Here is a 13,909-nt window from a genome sequence, read left to right as displayed (position 1 = left end):
CAGGCCAAGACCTTTTTATTCACTCAGGTCTTTGGTAACTAAGTTGGCCTCAATGGTGGTGCTCATCTTTTAGTAGGGTGGGTAGGACTTGTTACTATTACATTATTGGATGAGTATTTTAGGTATTTTGTCTTATGCAGTGCTGACATTTTCTGTTTTCAATTGTTTTTATCTGTTGTATTTATCTTGTTGCTTTGATACTTTGTTTTTTTTTTAAAGAAAAAGAGCTAACAAATGTAATAATAATAATAATGTGATGGTGAGCCTAGCACAGGAAAAGTGTATCCTGGTTGCTAGTGAAGAAGGATGTGCAAACTATGGAGATTGCAAGGATTAGAAAAAAGATAGAAGCAGGAAAATTGCACTAAAGGGGCAGACAAAACACCAGCTCTTTAGGACGCTAGGGATTCCTATTGCCTGGTATCCAGCCAACTCATTTATCTGACTTCACTCATTGGCTGGCTCATTCCACATAAATTGCTTAGAAGAGTGCCTGTACGTTTTGCTCTATAACTTTCTTTTTAAGAAGGCTAGAGAGTTATTTTTAAAAAAAATAAAAGCTCCGATTCTGGGCTACCTACTGAACATGCCACTGAAGGCCGTAGCAGGTGCCATGGCACCCATGGGCAATGGGTTGGCAGCCTCTAGTTGTCAACTAGAGCCTCTAGTTGTGAACCAGGCCACACCATAGCCCACTCAAACATGTCAGGCAAAATGCAAGCTACCAATTAAGGATCCACATTTAAAAAACCAATTCCATTCTCATGTATAGGCAGAATAGAAAATAGAAGTCTCTCTTTAGTTGTTGACACGAAAGGCCAAAATTTTTGTCTGATTCTTTCTTTTACAAAACACAGCTGTGGAGGGTGGAATCTGCAGCAAAAGACTGGCATGGTGGGGGGAGGTAAGACTTCATAGCCCTTTTTTCCCCTGGGTATTTTTTTCTGCTAAAAATCCTTCCAAAGTTGCTTTCCCTGCCTCGCCTGCCACGTATATGGGGGGAAATACAGATACCCCCCCTCACACTGACCATCTTCTACAGATTTGCAGCTGTAGTTTGGAAAAAGAAAACCTGTAATGTGTAAATGAGATAGACACAATGGCCTAAATCCAACACAGGCATACTTAATCCTAATTGATTTCAATGGGTTTAATCATGCCTCATTCCGTGTTGGATTCAGGTTAATATACTGATCAGCCTGGATTTACTAAGCATACTGCTGGTGGCAAAAACAGTTTTGCTGTCAGGCAGTGCCGTAAAATGGCCCTTATGCCTACTTGGCTTGTACCTAGTAATGCAACGCTGAAGCATACCCTGTTGATCATTATCCAGACCTTGCATATTGAGAGGCAAGGTTGAGACTTTGGCTGAGAAGCGTATTACGAAATTACTAAATTCTGTGATGTCAAAACACTGAGTTGTATCTGACTAAATTCGGCTCAGCATAGACCCTTTGAAATTAAAAGACCTTTGTTATTCTGAGTAGGACTAACAGTGGATACAACCAATTGTCCTTGTATTTCTATAAACAGGTTATTGGGGTTTTTTTAAAAAAAAGATGATTCCTATAACATTTTCATACATTGCACTCCATTACCACGCTGAGTTGAAAAAAAATATTTTTGCTTGAGGGTTGTTGTTTTTTTGTTTCCTCATAGGAGAAGTGGGGCTGTTGGTTTGCAAAATCACGCAGTTTGCGCCATTTAGTGGCTACGTGGGAGCAAAGAGCCAAACAGAAAAGAAAAAGCTAAGAGATGTCTTCCAGAAAGGGGACTTATATTTCAACAGTGGTGATCTTTTAATGATTGACCGTGACAACTTCATTTATTTCCATGATCGAGTTGGAGACACATTCCGGTTTGTTGGTTTATTACAATATGTATAGTCAAAGCCTTAAAAGAAAACAAATATGGATTCTTAATGTGTGCAGCTCATCATACGGATGGCCAGTGATCTTGGTGGTCAGCAAAGCAACTCTGAGTAGTCGCTTCATCATATGCAGTGCAGATTGGGAATTTATTATTTATTTAACAAAATTTACATACCACTTGACTTTAATAAAACTCCTATATAGTTTACAGAAAAATTAAAACATTAAAATTATCAATAGAAGACAGCTAAAACCAGGTATTTAAAAACATTCAACAGTAAACTGAAAAGAGATTAAAACACATCAGCTTTCTGCATATCTGGATTAGGGTGGGATCTGTTGGCTGGTGCCAGTTCAAAAGCATTGATACTGGTATCAATTAAAGTTCATTCTTTGTCTGCTAGCTGTTGATTTTACCGATCTGTTTTTTCTCTTCACAAAAAATGATATTAATATCAATATTTTGAAAGGGAATATTGATGAATGAAAGGAAACATCAATAAAATTATAATCCTTAATATTGATTTTTTAAAAAAATCTGTTTTTGAAAATTGCTGCAGAAAATCTGGTCCGCAACTTTGGTAAATAGGTGAATTAATGGAAATTTCGGTATCAAATCTGAATTGAGCAGAATTCTAGCACATCCCTAGTCTGGATAGGCTTGCCCAGGCAAACATATTTAAAGCAGGCACCAGAAAGAATAAAGTGAAGACACCTGCCTAATGTCGATAGGCAGAGTTCCAGAGTGTAGGTGCTGCCACACTAAAAGAACAATTTTTTACATGTGGGAATGAGTATTACATGGCACCTGTAACAGTGCCAGTTCTGCAGATTGAAGCGGACAATTGGGCACATACGAGGTAAAGCGATCATGCAAGATTGATTCACATGCAGACAACTCTTCTTGACTTGCAACTGAATATGTGAGCTTCCAATGAAGAATATTCTGTCTGAAAGAGAGAGCATCAAGATTCAAGTCATTGCTGCCCTGCCTCCTTTGGGAGGAAGAGTGTGACCTAAACGTAATAATTATCATTAATTAGTGGTGCCAACAGTCAAGATATGAGTATATGAATTTATTCTAAATCAGTCTCCATACTGACGTGCTGAAATTGTAATGTGTATTGGCCTTGAAGGTGGGTCTTTATGATTGTGTCAGCTCTAGAGCCATAAAGGCTAGAACTGGTTCTGTGCATAGCTGCCCCATGTGGTGAGTAGCCAGAAGTGCAGCTTGGAGGATCTCCCAGGGCTATAAAGTGTTCTCAGGCTCTGAACTAGCCCCACCCATCCAGACTACCCATTGGCCTCACCTGGGCAGAAAGAGCTAACAGAAGTTGTTTGGGCTGTACCTTCTGGGCAGCTCCTAGCTTTCCTGCTCAGCCTTGGCTTCACCACCACCACCCTGATCCCCATCCTCCTAGCTCCACTCCAACAATTGCCTAAAGCTCGACTCTGACAGACTAACACAGTGAAGTGTGGGTTTAAGTTGATCTGGACTTAATGCCATTCTTGTAGCAAAGCATTCATGTGACTGCTACATAGAGATGGGGTTCATTCTTTGGTTCCAGTCCATGTTTTGGTTTTTGCAACTGATGCCGATCCACAATGTTTCCCCTTCCCCCCGGTTTTTTGGTTTTTTGCTATTTCCGATCCGCTCGTTTTTTTCCTTCACAAAAATGATGTAATAGCCAACAAAATTGCTAATGCTGTTGACGATCTTTCTACTGATGGCCTCTTCAGTTTTCTATTTAAATTTAAATCAGGCAGCCCATTAGGCAGCCACAACAGCTACAGAGAGAGAGAGAGAGAGGCTCATTCCCCCTTTCATTGTTAAAACATCCATGTGTGTGGATACTACGTCCTCGGATGATGCCCTCCCCACAAAAAAACCAACCTCACTCAGTCAAGCAGGCTGGAGGAGCTAAGAACTCTTTTGTCAAAGAAAGGCTGCTGCAATCTACCTGAGACTCGCCACAGTCCCACACAAATCCAATACAGGCACACACGGTGGAAGATGGAATATGAATCCTTTTTTAAAAACAAAACACAGACAATATAACGGCATTTTATTAGTCTTATTCTCCTAACTATGCTGCCTGCTGGTGCGATGAAAGAGAGAGCCAATTCAATTATTTAGTTTTTAAAAAGGGGGTGGTAATCTGAGTAACTTCCTTTCACATGGTCCCACGGCAACATGGGCACGTGTACCAGAGCACTGAGGAGTGGGTTTCTGGCTTCCTGGCTATGGGAGGCACCCTAAACAGACAGAGTTATCAGAGACATTTCCGCAGAGAGAGCTGACACTGATTATGACGGCTCAGGTAGGGAGGTGGTGTTGATGGCCCTTGGCTCATGCCAATTAATGCATGTATTCCCCACCCCACTCCCTGAAACAGGGGAGGCTGGACATCCTTGCAAGTGTATTGAGTGAGAACACAGCAGAAAGTGAGTCAGAGCTGAGTAGGAAGAAGAGCGAGATCCTTCCCAAGATAAGTGGACCACCTTCTGTGGATTAGTGTTCCCGAAAGATAAGGCAAAGAGGGAGGAGCCTGTCTCTGTCACTCTATTATGAAACAGAATGAAGGATCACGCTTGCCCCAAAAGGCTTTGCATCCAAATATTTTGCAGCCCCCATGGATGGCATGCCTTGCCTGGCTGCCACAAGGCAACTAGCCCCACTGTGTCTAGAGCTCAAGCATCCTCTCTCTGTGGCTGTGTGTGTGTGTGTGTATGGCACACTATGGAACATACAGAACACAACTGTTAGGGGTTTGTGTTGGATCGTTCCCTCACTTGTCTCTACTGTTCATCTGTTAGTAAGTCTCTCTCTCTCTCTCACACACACACACACACACCTGCAGCAGCAGAGCATTCAGTCAAAAGAGGCGAGGAAACAATCAAACGGTAACACAGACAGTTTTGCATGGATCTTTTTGGGGGGAGGTCGTGGAAAGCTGCTAGGTGGGATTCCTTCTGATGAAGCGCAATTGCCAATGCCATACAGCAATAGAAAGTGTGCTGCTACCTGCTTGCTAGCAAAATTCAAAGCATCTACTGCTTCTCTTGGCTATCATATTCACATAATCATGGTTAACTATGGCTGTTATTCTGGATTTTGCCATGCATGCATGTGAATTAGTGTAATAAGAACGCACGCACACATGCATCGGATGAAAATGAAATAAACAATTTATTTAAATAAATGTTTTGAATACAAACATTAAAAAGTCATTGCCAGAAGTAAAAATGAAATGAAATGAACTTATTAGTTTACACAATTGAGGCTTTCTGATAATCAAAAAATGAGAGAAGTGGTTAACTTAAGACAGAAAACGATATTTCTCAGCTGTGCTAGAGGTTGCATTACAATCTCCAAACCATGCCAACTCAGAAGTCCCATTCAGTTCAACAGGGCTTTTGACAAGATAAGTGCAGGTAGGTTAGGATTGTAGCTTTATATTTGACAGAAGCTTTATTGGCTAGTTTTTCACATCAGTTCAGGATGTGTGTCAATCTCACTCACTGTCACTGTTTCCAAAAGAGTAAAAAAAAATAACATAACCCATAATAAGTGATAGAAAACAATTATATTTAAATATAATTTGAATGAGAAAACTAGATTTTCTTCTGCAATTTAATTTCAGAAATGATCTAAATGATAATTTAAACTGCAGATTAATTGTGCATCTTAAAGAGACAGACAAGAGAACTTGCTTGAAGCATTTTTAAAACAGGTATCTGGTAGCTACTGTTACAGAGCAAGCTGTAGGAATTAATGCTGTGTGCTAAAAGGGGGGGGGACCAGTTCAGAAATTAACATGAATGTTAATGACCATTGCTGTGAGTTATCAAAGCAAAGAAAAAGCGGGTTGAAAGTTAATGGATGTTAATGGCAATTGTTATCACCTTGTTGAGACAGAACCTCAGAGGTATACACATTGCAACACTTCAGAGCAAAGCTGTTTATATTAATAACAATGTCAAATTAGCCTTGGATTTGTTTTTTTTAAAAGCCGGTGTAGCTGACAGTTGCAAGCATTACCAAGGAGTCAAAACCAATCTGAACACATTCTGGATTTGCAGATTCTGACAGAATTCAGTAACAAATCCGAAAATGCAGACATTCACCCCCATCTCTACTGCTACATCATGCACTTAGAGCCACTGTCAGATTTCTTCTATTGCTCCTGCACTGTGGAATGTCCTTCCCTCTCCCGTACATAAAGCAGCAACCATCAGTTGCTTTAGACATCTTATAAAGACACATCTTTTTGCCCAGGCTTTCCCTGACCCATATGAACAGACCTTGTTTTATGTGTTTGTTATCATTATCTTTTTATATGCTTTTATGCTGCCTTTTTACTGGTTTTAAGTTGCATTTTTGTTTTAATGATGATGTTTGTCTTTTATATTGTACATCACTTAGATATTTTTAAAATATTAAGTGGTTTATAAATAAATAAATGTCCATCATTTAAAAATAAAACGGAAGTGTTCAATATGTATGGTGAGTAAGGATTCCAGTTAAGAGATGCATTTCAACTTTGTGGTCGCCTTCAACTAAATAATAATAATAACTATTATTATTATGTAAAATACAATTGTTTCTTACTTTTACTTCTTATTTTTGTTTGGTCAGGGATTATTCACGTTTATTTTGATTGGCTCTCATAATCTCACATCCCAAGACTGATCACATCCATGCCTACTTAGCTTCGACAATTCACTGGATGACAAGTTAACATCAGTACAGGCTTACAAAGAGCTGCTTGCTTGGTTGCCTGTGGCAAGGAAGAACCTCGGAGAGGGAAGCATTGCCAAAAATGTTTTCTTTTTTCTTTTTAAAGGCAGAATTTTACTAAGGTAGTAATATTTGGACTGGCTAGTAGAAATAGTTATAGGCTAGTCATTTTTTCAGAACAATTTATAAGTCTGCATCTGTACAAAGGAAGGTGGCACAATTGTTCATTCTTTTGCAATGTTACTTGTTCTGGGTTGGTTTGTTTTTTAATGGGCTCTCCCTCCATCCATCCAGCTGGAAAGGAGAAAATGTGGCTACAACAGAAGTTGCAGATATTCTAGGACTGGCCAATTTTGTTCACGAAGTGAATGTGTATGGCGTACCTGTGCCAGGTATAGTATAAATGAAGTGTGCCAATGTCTATGACAGCTTTGTGGCTTCTTGAAAACAGAGAGGGAAATTACCTCCTTTCCATTACTGTGGCTGCTGCTCTCACACCCCAGGCAATCATAAGCTCTCTGTCTCAGCTTCTGTGTTTCCTTACAACACATTTAAAGGTGTTTGCATAATAAGGGATGTGATAATCAAGATGTGGTGATAGCCACTAGCACAGATTTCTTTATAAAGAAATTAGACAAATCCATGGTGGGCAGGGTATCAATGGTTATTAGCTATGGCAACTGGGGCTTGCAACAAAATGTTGCCTTGTGTTTCAAGGTGTGCCCTACAACTGCTGTATTTCCATGTGTGTGTGCACATGGCGCATACCCATTGCTTCTCCATCTTCCTTTGTTTTTCCCTTATATATCTCTGTTCATCACTGGGAACAGAGTCCTCCTTATTCAGTGTGCTTGGAGAAGGGCTGTGGCTCAGTGGTAGAGAATCTGTTCTGCGTACAGAAGATCCCTTGTTTAACCTCCAGGTAGGGTGGACAGAAGCCTGTTTTAGATCCTGGAGAGTCACCGCCAGAAATTGCAAGGGTCAGAAAACAGTGCAATGAGCTTCACCCTTGGGAAAGCAGGAAACTAAGACTTGGTCAGTTGTTAGTAAGCTCAAAACCAACGTATTTTGCATTATAGAGAAGTGAAGCTGAATTACAATGAAACCTTAAAGGTGATCCATTTTTAATTATTTTACTACAGCCTTTTTTCTTTCTTTAAAAAAGAAAAGACTAATCAATGATCAAATATTGCATCTACATAATTGTCCATATTGTTTCTAAATGATATTTTGTTGTTTTCTGTAAACTTCATAATTTTTTAAAAAAAAGAAAAATAGAGTCTGTTGCTGTGTGCTCCCCATCCACCATCAACAGTTTAAGCATGATTATTGTGTGTGGCTAAAGCTGCTTTGCTTTGTTTTTACCTACCTCTGTTGAAGAGGTAAACACCTAATTGCCTTGGGAAAGGTTTCACCAGCAAGAGAACTGTGGAAATAGCCCAGAGTTCCTTATCCTCTTCTCAGATCATGTTACAGTAGATGGGAGAAATATAGCCCAACTCCCAGTGGACTTATAAAACGAAAGAGAAGATTTCAATGCCTAATTACAAACTGGTTGTCCAGTGAGGGGAAACACAGTAGTAATTGGTGGTAACTCTTCACTTTTATTATCCATTGGCAGGCTCAACACTTGTTTTCCTTCAGATGGATTATGTATATATTGGGTACCTGACTTGCGTTCATAGCAGCACAATATTTTATAAAAGATCAAGCTCATCCTGCAGATTTAAAGGTGAAAGCCAAAGATTCTATCCAGACCACAAATCCTTTAAGTAAACAATATTGCATGCCAGGTGTTCCTTTGAAAGTGGAAAAAAGTACAGATTAACTCTATAACAAAGTATGCAACCAAAGTTCTTACAGTCTTGGCTAGGGGCTGCTGTGTCAACACCATTCAAGGCAGAGCTTGGAAAAGTTACTTTTTTTGAACTACAACTCCCATCAGCCCCAGCCGGCATGGCCACTAGATTGGGCTGATGGGAGTTGTAGTTCAAAAAAGTAACTTTTCCAAGCTCTGATTCAAGGTCATAGCCCTAGAAGGTCTGGCCCCATCAGGATTATTCCAGCCCCTTCTGCTCATCTTCATCTTAAAAAAAATCTAGTCCTTTCACTTATTTGTACACACAAGGAGGCTGTCTTATCCCACACACTGGTCATTTACCAGCATGACTCTAATGTCAAACAATCCTGGTTCAGCAGAAGCTGTCAGGTGCCCAAAACACTTATTTAACTGGAAAGGGTGGCCTCATCATTTGCCTGTTTATAATTCTACATTCTTTAGGGCAGCCTTTCCCAACCAGTGTGCCTCCAGATGTTGGACCACAACTCCCATCAGCCTCAGCCAGCATTGCCAATGGTCAGGAAAGATGGGAATTGTGGTCCAACAACATCTGGAGGCACACTGGTTGGGAAAGGCTGCTGTAGGGTGAGGCTAGATTTCAGGCAGCTATCATTTTCTTCGACTCATTTGGGTTTGAGGGTTAAATACTCCAGACCGCATAATATTGTTACAGACTTAATAAACTGCTACCACTTGTAGTTATGTATTATGTGACTTGAGCGATATGACAAATGAAGCGTTTTCATGGAGATTTTTTCAGCTAGACCAGCCAGCTGAACTTCTTCCTTCAAGCCTGTGCACACTTTCTTGATAATAACTCCCACTGAATTCAGAAACTACCTCTGAATAAACATAAATAGGGTGGGGCTGTAAATAAGTTTCCATTTCTGCCAAAATTCAGTCTTCAGCATATATACAGCAAGTCTAATGGACGCTTTGTTGCTGCCCTCATCTCTGTGTGTGTTTGCTTCTAACATTAGTTGCAGAGGGCGGGGAGCATTCGTAGAATCATTGAATCATAGAATCGTAGCGTTGGAAGGGGCCTATAAGGCCATCAAGTCCAACCCCCTGCTCAATGCAGGAATCCAAATTAAAGCATACCCGACAGGAGGCTGTCCAGCTGCCTCTTGAAGGCCTCCAGTGTTGGAAAGCCCACCACCTCTATAGGCCATTGGTTCCATTATCAGAACACTCTTGTTAAGAAGTTTTTCCTGATGTTCAGTTAAAATCTGTCTTCCTGTAACTTGAGCACATTATTGTGTGTCCTGCACTCTAGGATGATTGAGAAGAGATCCTGACCCTCCTCTGTGTGGCAACTTTTCAAGTACTTGAACAGTGCTATCATATCTCCCCTCAGTCTTCTCAAGGCTAAATATGCCCAGTTCTCTCAGTCTCATCTCATACAGCTTTGTTTCTAGTCCCCTGATCATCCTCATTGCCCTCCTCTGAACCTGTTCCAGTGTGTCTGCACTCAAGATGAGGCCTAACCAGTGTTGAATAGAGGGTAACCAATACTTCACACGATTTGGAAATTATTTCTTTGTTAACGCAGCCTAAAATAGCATTTGCCTTTTTTGCAGCCACATTGCACTGTTGGCTCATATTCAGCTTGTGATCAACAACAATCCCAAGATCCTTCTCTCATGTAGTATTGCTGAGCCAAGTATTCCCCATCTTATAACTGTGTATATGGTTTCTTTTTCCCAGGTCTAGAACGTTGCACTTATCCCTGTTAAATTTCATTCTGTTGTTTTCAGCCCAATGCTCCAGCCTATCAAGATCTCTTTGAATTTTGTTTCTGTCTTCCAGGGTATTAGCTACTGTATCCCTCCCAATTTTTTATCATCTGCAAATTTGATAAGCATTCCCTTCACCTCTTCAACCAAGTCACTAGTAAAGATGTTTGGACTACTGGAAGCTGGTAAAAAATTGAGGTTGCCAGTACTCATATCTTGATAAAAGTGCTGTGGGTGCCAGCACAAAATAGCTGCCAGTGGTAGCAAAAAAAGAAATGACAGTGCTCCACACTGGTTAGTACCATTACAAAAAAAGCACTGACAAAGACATTTAAGAGTCAGATCAGTTATTTTTTGTGCCCTGCACGATTGCACACAAAAATTAAAATTGCTGCTGTATTCTTGCCTGCTTTCATTTTTGCTTAATTTTTGTTTTATTTATGATCTACATTGTTTTAATAATTTTATAGTAAACTGTTTTAGGAACTTGTTGAGATGCAGTTTAGAAATACAAGTAATAATAACTACTACCTTGCAGGTCATGAAGGCAGGATAGGCATGGCATCCATACGACTAACAGACGGCTGTGAATTCGATGGAGAAAGACTCTATAACCATGTTGCAGACTACCTGCCTGCTTATGCAAGGCCTCATTTTGTGAGGGTTCAGGTAGGTCTACCTTCCCGAGTACCTCTTTCACCACTGATGGAGTGGTGGTTCTGTCTTAGGAAATGAACCTTCCACTGTTCATAGAAGTTACAGTGCAGTAGGAATCTACACATCTCTTAGGCTGTGCTCACACTAGTCACCTACAGCATTTTCATTGCACAAGCATTTCCATTGGCCACACCTGGAGGGGGAACAGGTTGATCTACCAATCAGTTGCAACATCTCTTTGAAGCAAGTTTAAAAATGCGCTCAAGCTGATCCCACCAGGTTTTACAGTTAAAAAGGGGCAGGGTTTGACTAGCATTACATGCCCCCGTTTTCAGAAAAGGGAGGAGGAGATGCACTGGAACTGGCAGAACAACAAGGGTGTCTCTACCCTTATTCTGTGGCAGATAGCTGACCATAGTCTCTAGCACCGAACCTGAAATACCACGCAAAACCTGAGAATCTAAAAAGCAAAAGTAGCCATAGTGGTCCATAAGAAAAAATAAGAGAAGGCATGAGACAGATCTGAGTAACCACCAGCCTTTGTGTTTTCAAAAATGAGGGCTGGGCTGGTCATATTCTGTGTCTCAGAATCCTAGGTGCATAATCTGATACCTGTAACACCTAGCACAGATTTGTTCAGCTGTCGTCTCCATCTTGGAACTACATTTTTGTACTTCCTCTTTTGTCCTCCCCCCCCCCCAATTTTTGTACTATTTTATTTTCCCCAGTTCCTGTTTTGCATAACATCTTGCCTGATGAAGAGTTCTGGAGAACTCAAAAGCTATTTTGTGACATTTTTGTTAATCCTAATACAGATATTGCTCTACTGAGAATCTTAAGGCTACAATCCTATATACAAGGGGTGGGGAACCTTTGGCCCTCCAGATAACACTGAACTACAATTCCCATCAGCCCCAGCAAGCATAGCTAATGCCCAGGGATGATGGGAGTTGTAGTTCAACAACATCTGGTGGGCCTAAGGTTCCCTACCCCGGCTATATAGACTTATCTGGGAGATACAGACTTATCTGAATACTTTGTATTATATCTGAGGTAAGCATGTATAGATTGCACTGTAATCTGGGATTTTTCCTTATTGTTGTAGGATGCCATTGAGATCACAGGAACTTTTAAATATCGAAAGGTGCAGTTAGCACAAGAAGGATTCAACCCAGCAGTTATCAAAGACACACTCTATTTCCTGGATAACAAAGAAAAGACATATATACCCCTCACAGAGGACATTTATAATGCAATATGTAGCAACAGACTGAAACTATAATGCACCCAGAGCTGCTGGTGATTGTAAAAGAACCAAGACTCTGTTTTTAAATAATGTTAGAAAGTTATCAAAATTGATTTGAAAGTGATTGCATGTTTGTACCTAGAAGTTGAAATGTCAATATTTAAAAACATTGTTTAATGAATATTCTAGGGGTAACGCCGATGGTCTTTTACAGCACAAGTATTTTCCCTCCCTCACAATACCTACCCTCTTTTATTACTTAAGTCTACACCAAGGGTCACCAAAATGGCATCCACAGGATCTGCTCTGCTCGGACTGAAATTATGTTTGGGGGGAAAAATAGAACAGGATGTGTTAGTAGTTTAGGAAGACCACCTCCTGGAAGGAGGGGAGGGCTGGGGGTGGGGGAAGGCGGGGGGAGACTAGGGGGAGGGCAGGGGGTCATCAATCATTGTCAAATAGCAGGGTCATCAATCATTTTGACAGGAGGTGGTCTTCCTATACTACTTGTGTTGTGTGCTTGGTTGTGGTGTGTGAGTGGTGCCCATGACGGCTTTTTCTGGCTGCAAATGTGCCCTTGGGCTTTCAAAAGGCTTGGAGCCCCAGTCTACATATCTAAGAAGCAAACTCTATAGAAATTAGAAATGGCTATAATCAAGTGGTTGCAATGGGCAGGCTGAGCCTAACATACGTAGGAGCTTCCAATTTCTCTTCCATCTTCTCCTATTCTCAGTTTATACATCAGGGAACTCCAGGAAAGAGATGGCATATTCTCTCCACCACCACTACCTAAAGAAGAAAGTAGAAAAGCCTGCACTCATGAGGCTCTAGATCAGAGCCATAGCTTCATACACATGGAGGTTCTGAACAAATAGGCTTCCCTGTTTACTTGGTGAAAGGGGAAGCTCTACACCTGTGTCTATCTAGATGGAGCTGGCCCTCCATTCAAGTGAAGGGAGTGCCATACCCCTTAACAGCAGGGAGTAGCCCTCCAGATATAATTGAATTCCAACTCTCATCAGCCCTAGACAGCATGGCCAATAGTTAGGGATGATAGGAGTTGTAATCCAACATATGGAGGACTTGGGTTCTTCATCCCCTGCTTTAGAGACAATGGAGCTCCACACATGTACACTGGAACTCCGGCATCTGCAAAGCAGAACTAAAGCAGGGGAAAGTTTGATCAGCATTAGTACTCTTTGCTTTTATCTTTCCTTGTCTTTCTTTTCCATAACTGTTCTCATATCATTTTTGTCTTTTGTGCTGCAAACTTCCTCTCTGATACTGTCTGCTCTTTTCCATCGTTCCAGATTCACATATTGACTTGCTCCCTTGAATCAGGGTTTCTAAATGGAATAGAAAGAGAAACTCGGGAGTGCTGTTTTGAAATAACAGTATGTCTCTGTCCATGCACTGTGAACACCTTCATGGAACTGTACAAAGACACAAAATAGCCCATCAACCTTTGCCTCTGGCCCCACTCATCCAACCATGCAGCCCCTGAATGCAGCCTTTGGGCTTTAAAAAAGCTTCCCCCGCCTCCCCTTTATGCAGTAAATAATATGTACTGGACGAAGACCCTCATAGAAAATCCTCCTGGATCATAAACTGAGATGTTACAGTGAAGCCAATAATTAACTTGATTTGTTGCTGAGCCATCAAAGAGCCTTCCTGGTTTGTTCTGATATTTCAACAGTTGAAGCATTCCAGGTGTAAATCAGTACATTCTCCCACTGTACTACACGTTAACTTTGTCTGCTCTGAGTGGCAGCAACTCTCCGAGGCCTTGGGCAAAAGGAGACCTTTCCCATCACCTCC

At 40.9% G+C, this 13,909-nt stretch overlaps 1 protein-coding gene across 3 annotated transcripts in view; it reads left to right on the top strand.

Moving 5' to 3' along the window:
- Positions 1-12,272, top strand: part of SLC27A2 (solute carrier family 27 member 2) — a 30,268-nt gene extending 17,996 nt beyond the window's left edge. The window contains exons 7-11 of one of the 3 annotated variants that reach the window (XM_061595209.1): positions 1,663-1,858; positions 6,907-7,004; positions 8,234-8,344; positions 10,727-10,857; positions 11,951-12,272. In XM_061595209.1, coding sequence (XP_061451193.1) covers positions 1,663-1,858; positions 6,907-7,004; positions 8,234-8,344; positions 10,727-10,857; positions 11,951-12,127 — 713 coding nt within the window. In that variant the 3' untranslated portion in view covers positions 12,128-12,272. Of the gene's footprint in view, positions 1-1,659; positions 1,859-6,906; positions 7,005-8,233; positions 8,345-10,726; positions 10,858-11,950 lie in introns of all 3 variants that reach the window. The other 2 variants (XM_061595208.1, XM_061595210.1) reach the window with 2 other exon arrangements.
- The last annotated feature ends 1,637 nt before the right edge of the window (positions 12,273-13,909 follow it).

Source organism: Rhineura floridana, chromosome 14 (assembly GCF_030035675.1).
Source record: "Rhineura floridana isolate rRhiFlo1 chromosome 14, rRhiFlo1.hap2, whole genome shotgun sequence".
Taxonomy (NCBI): Eukaryota; Metazoa; Chordata; class Lepidosauria; order Squamata; family Rhineuridae; genus Rhineura; species Rhineura floridana.
Note: the sequence above shows the minus strand (reverse complement) of the source record. Positions and strands in the feature narration are given on the sequence as shown.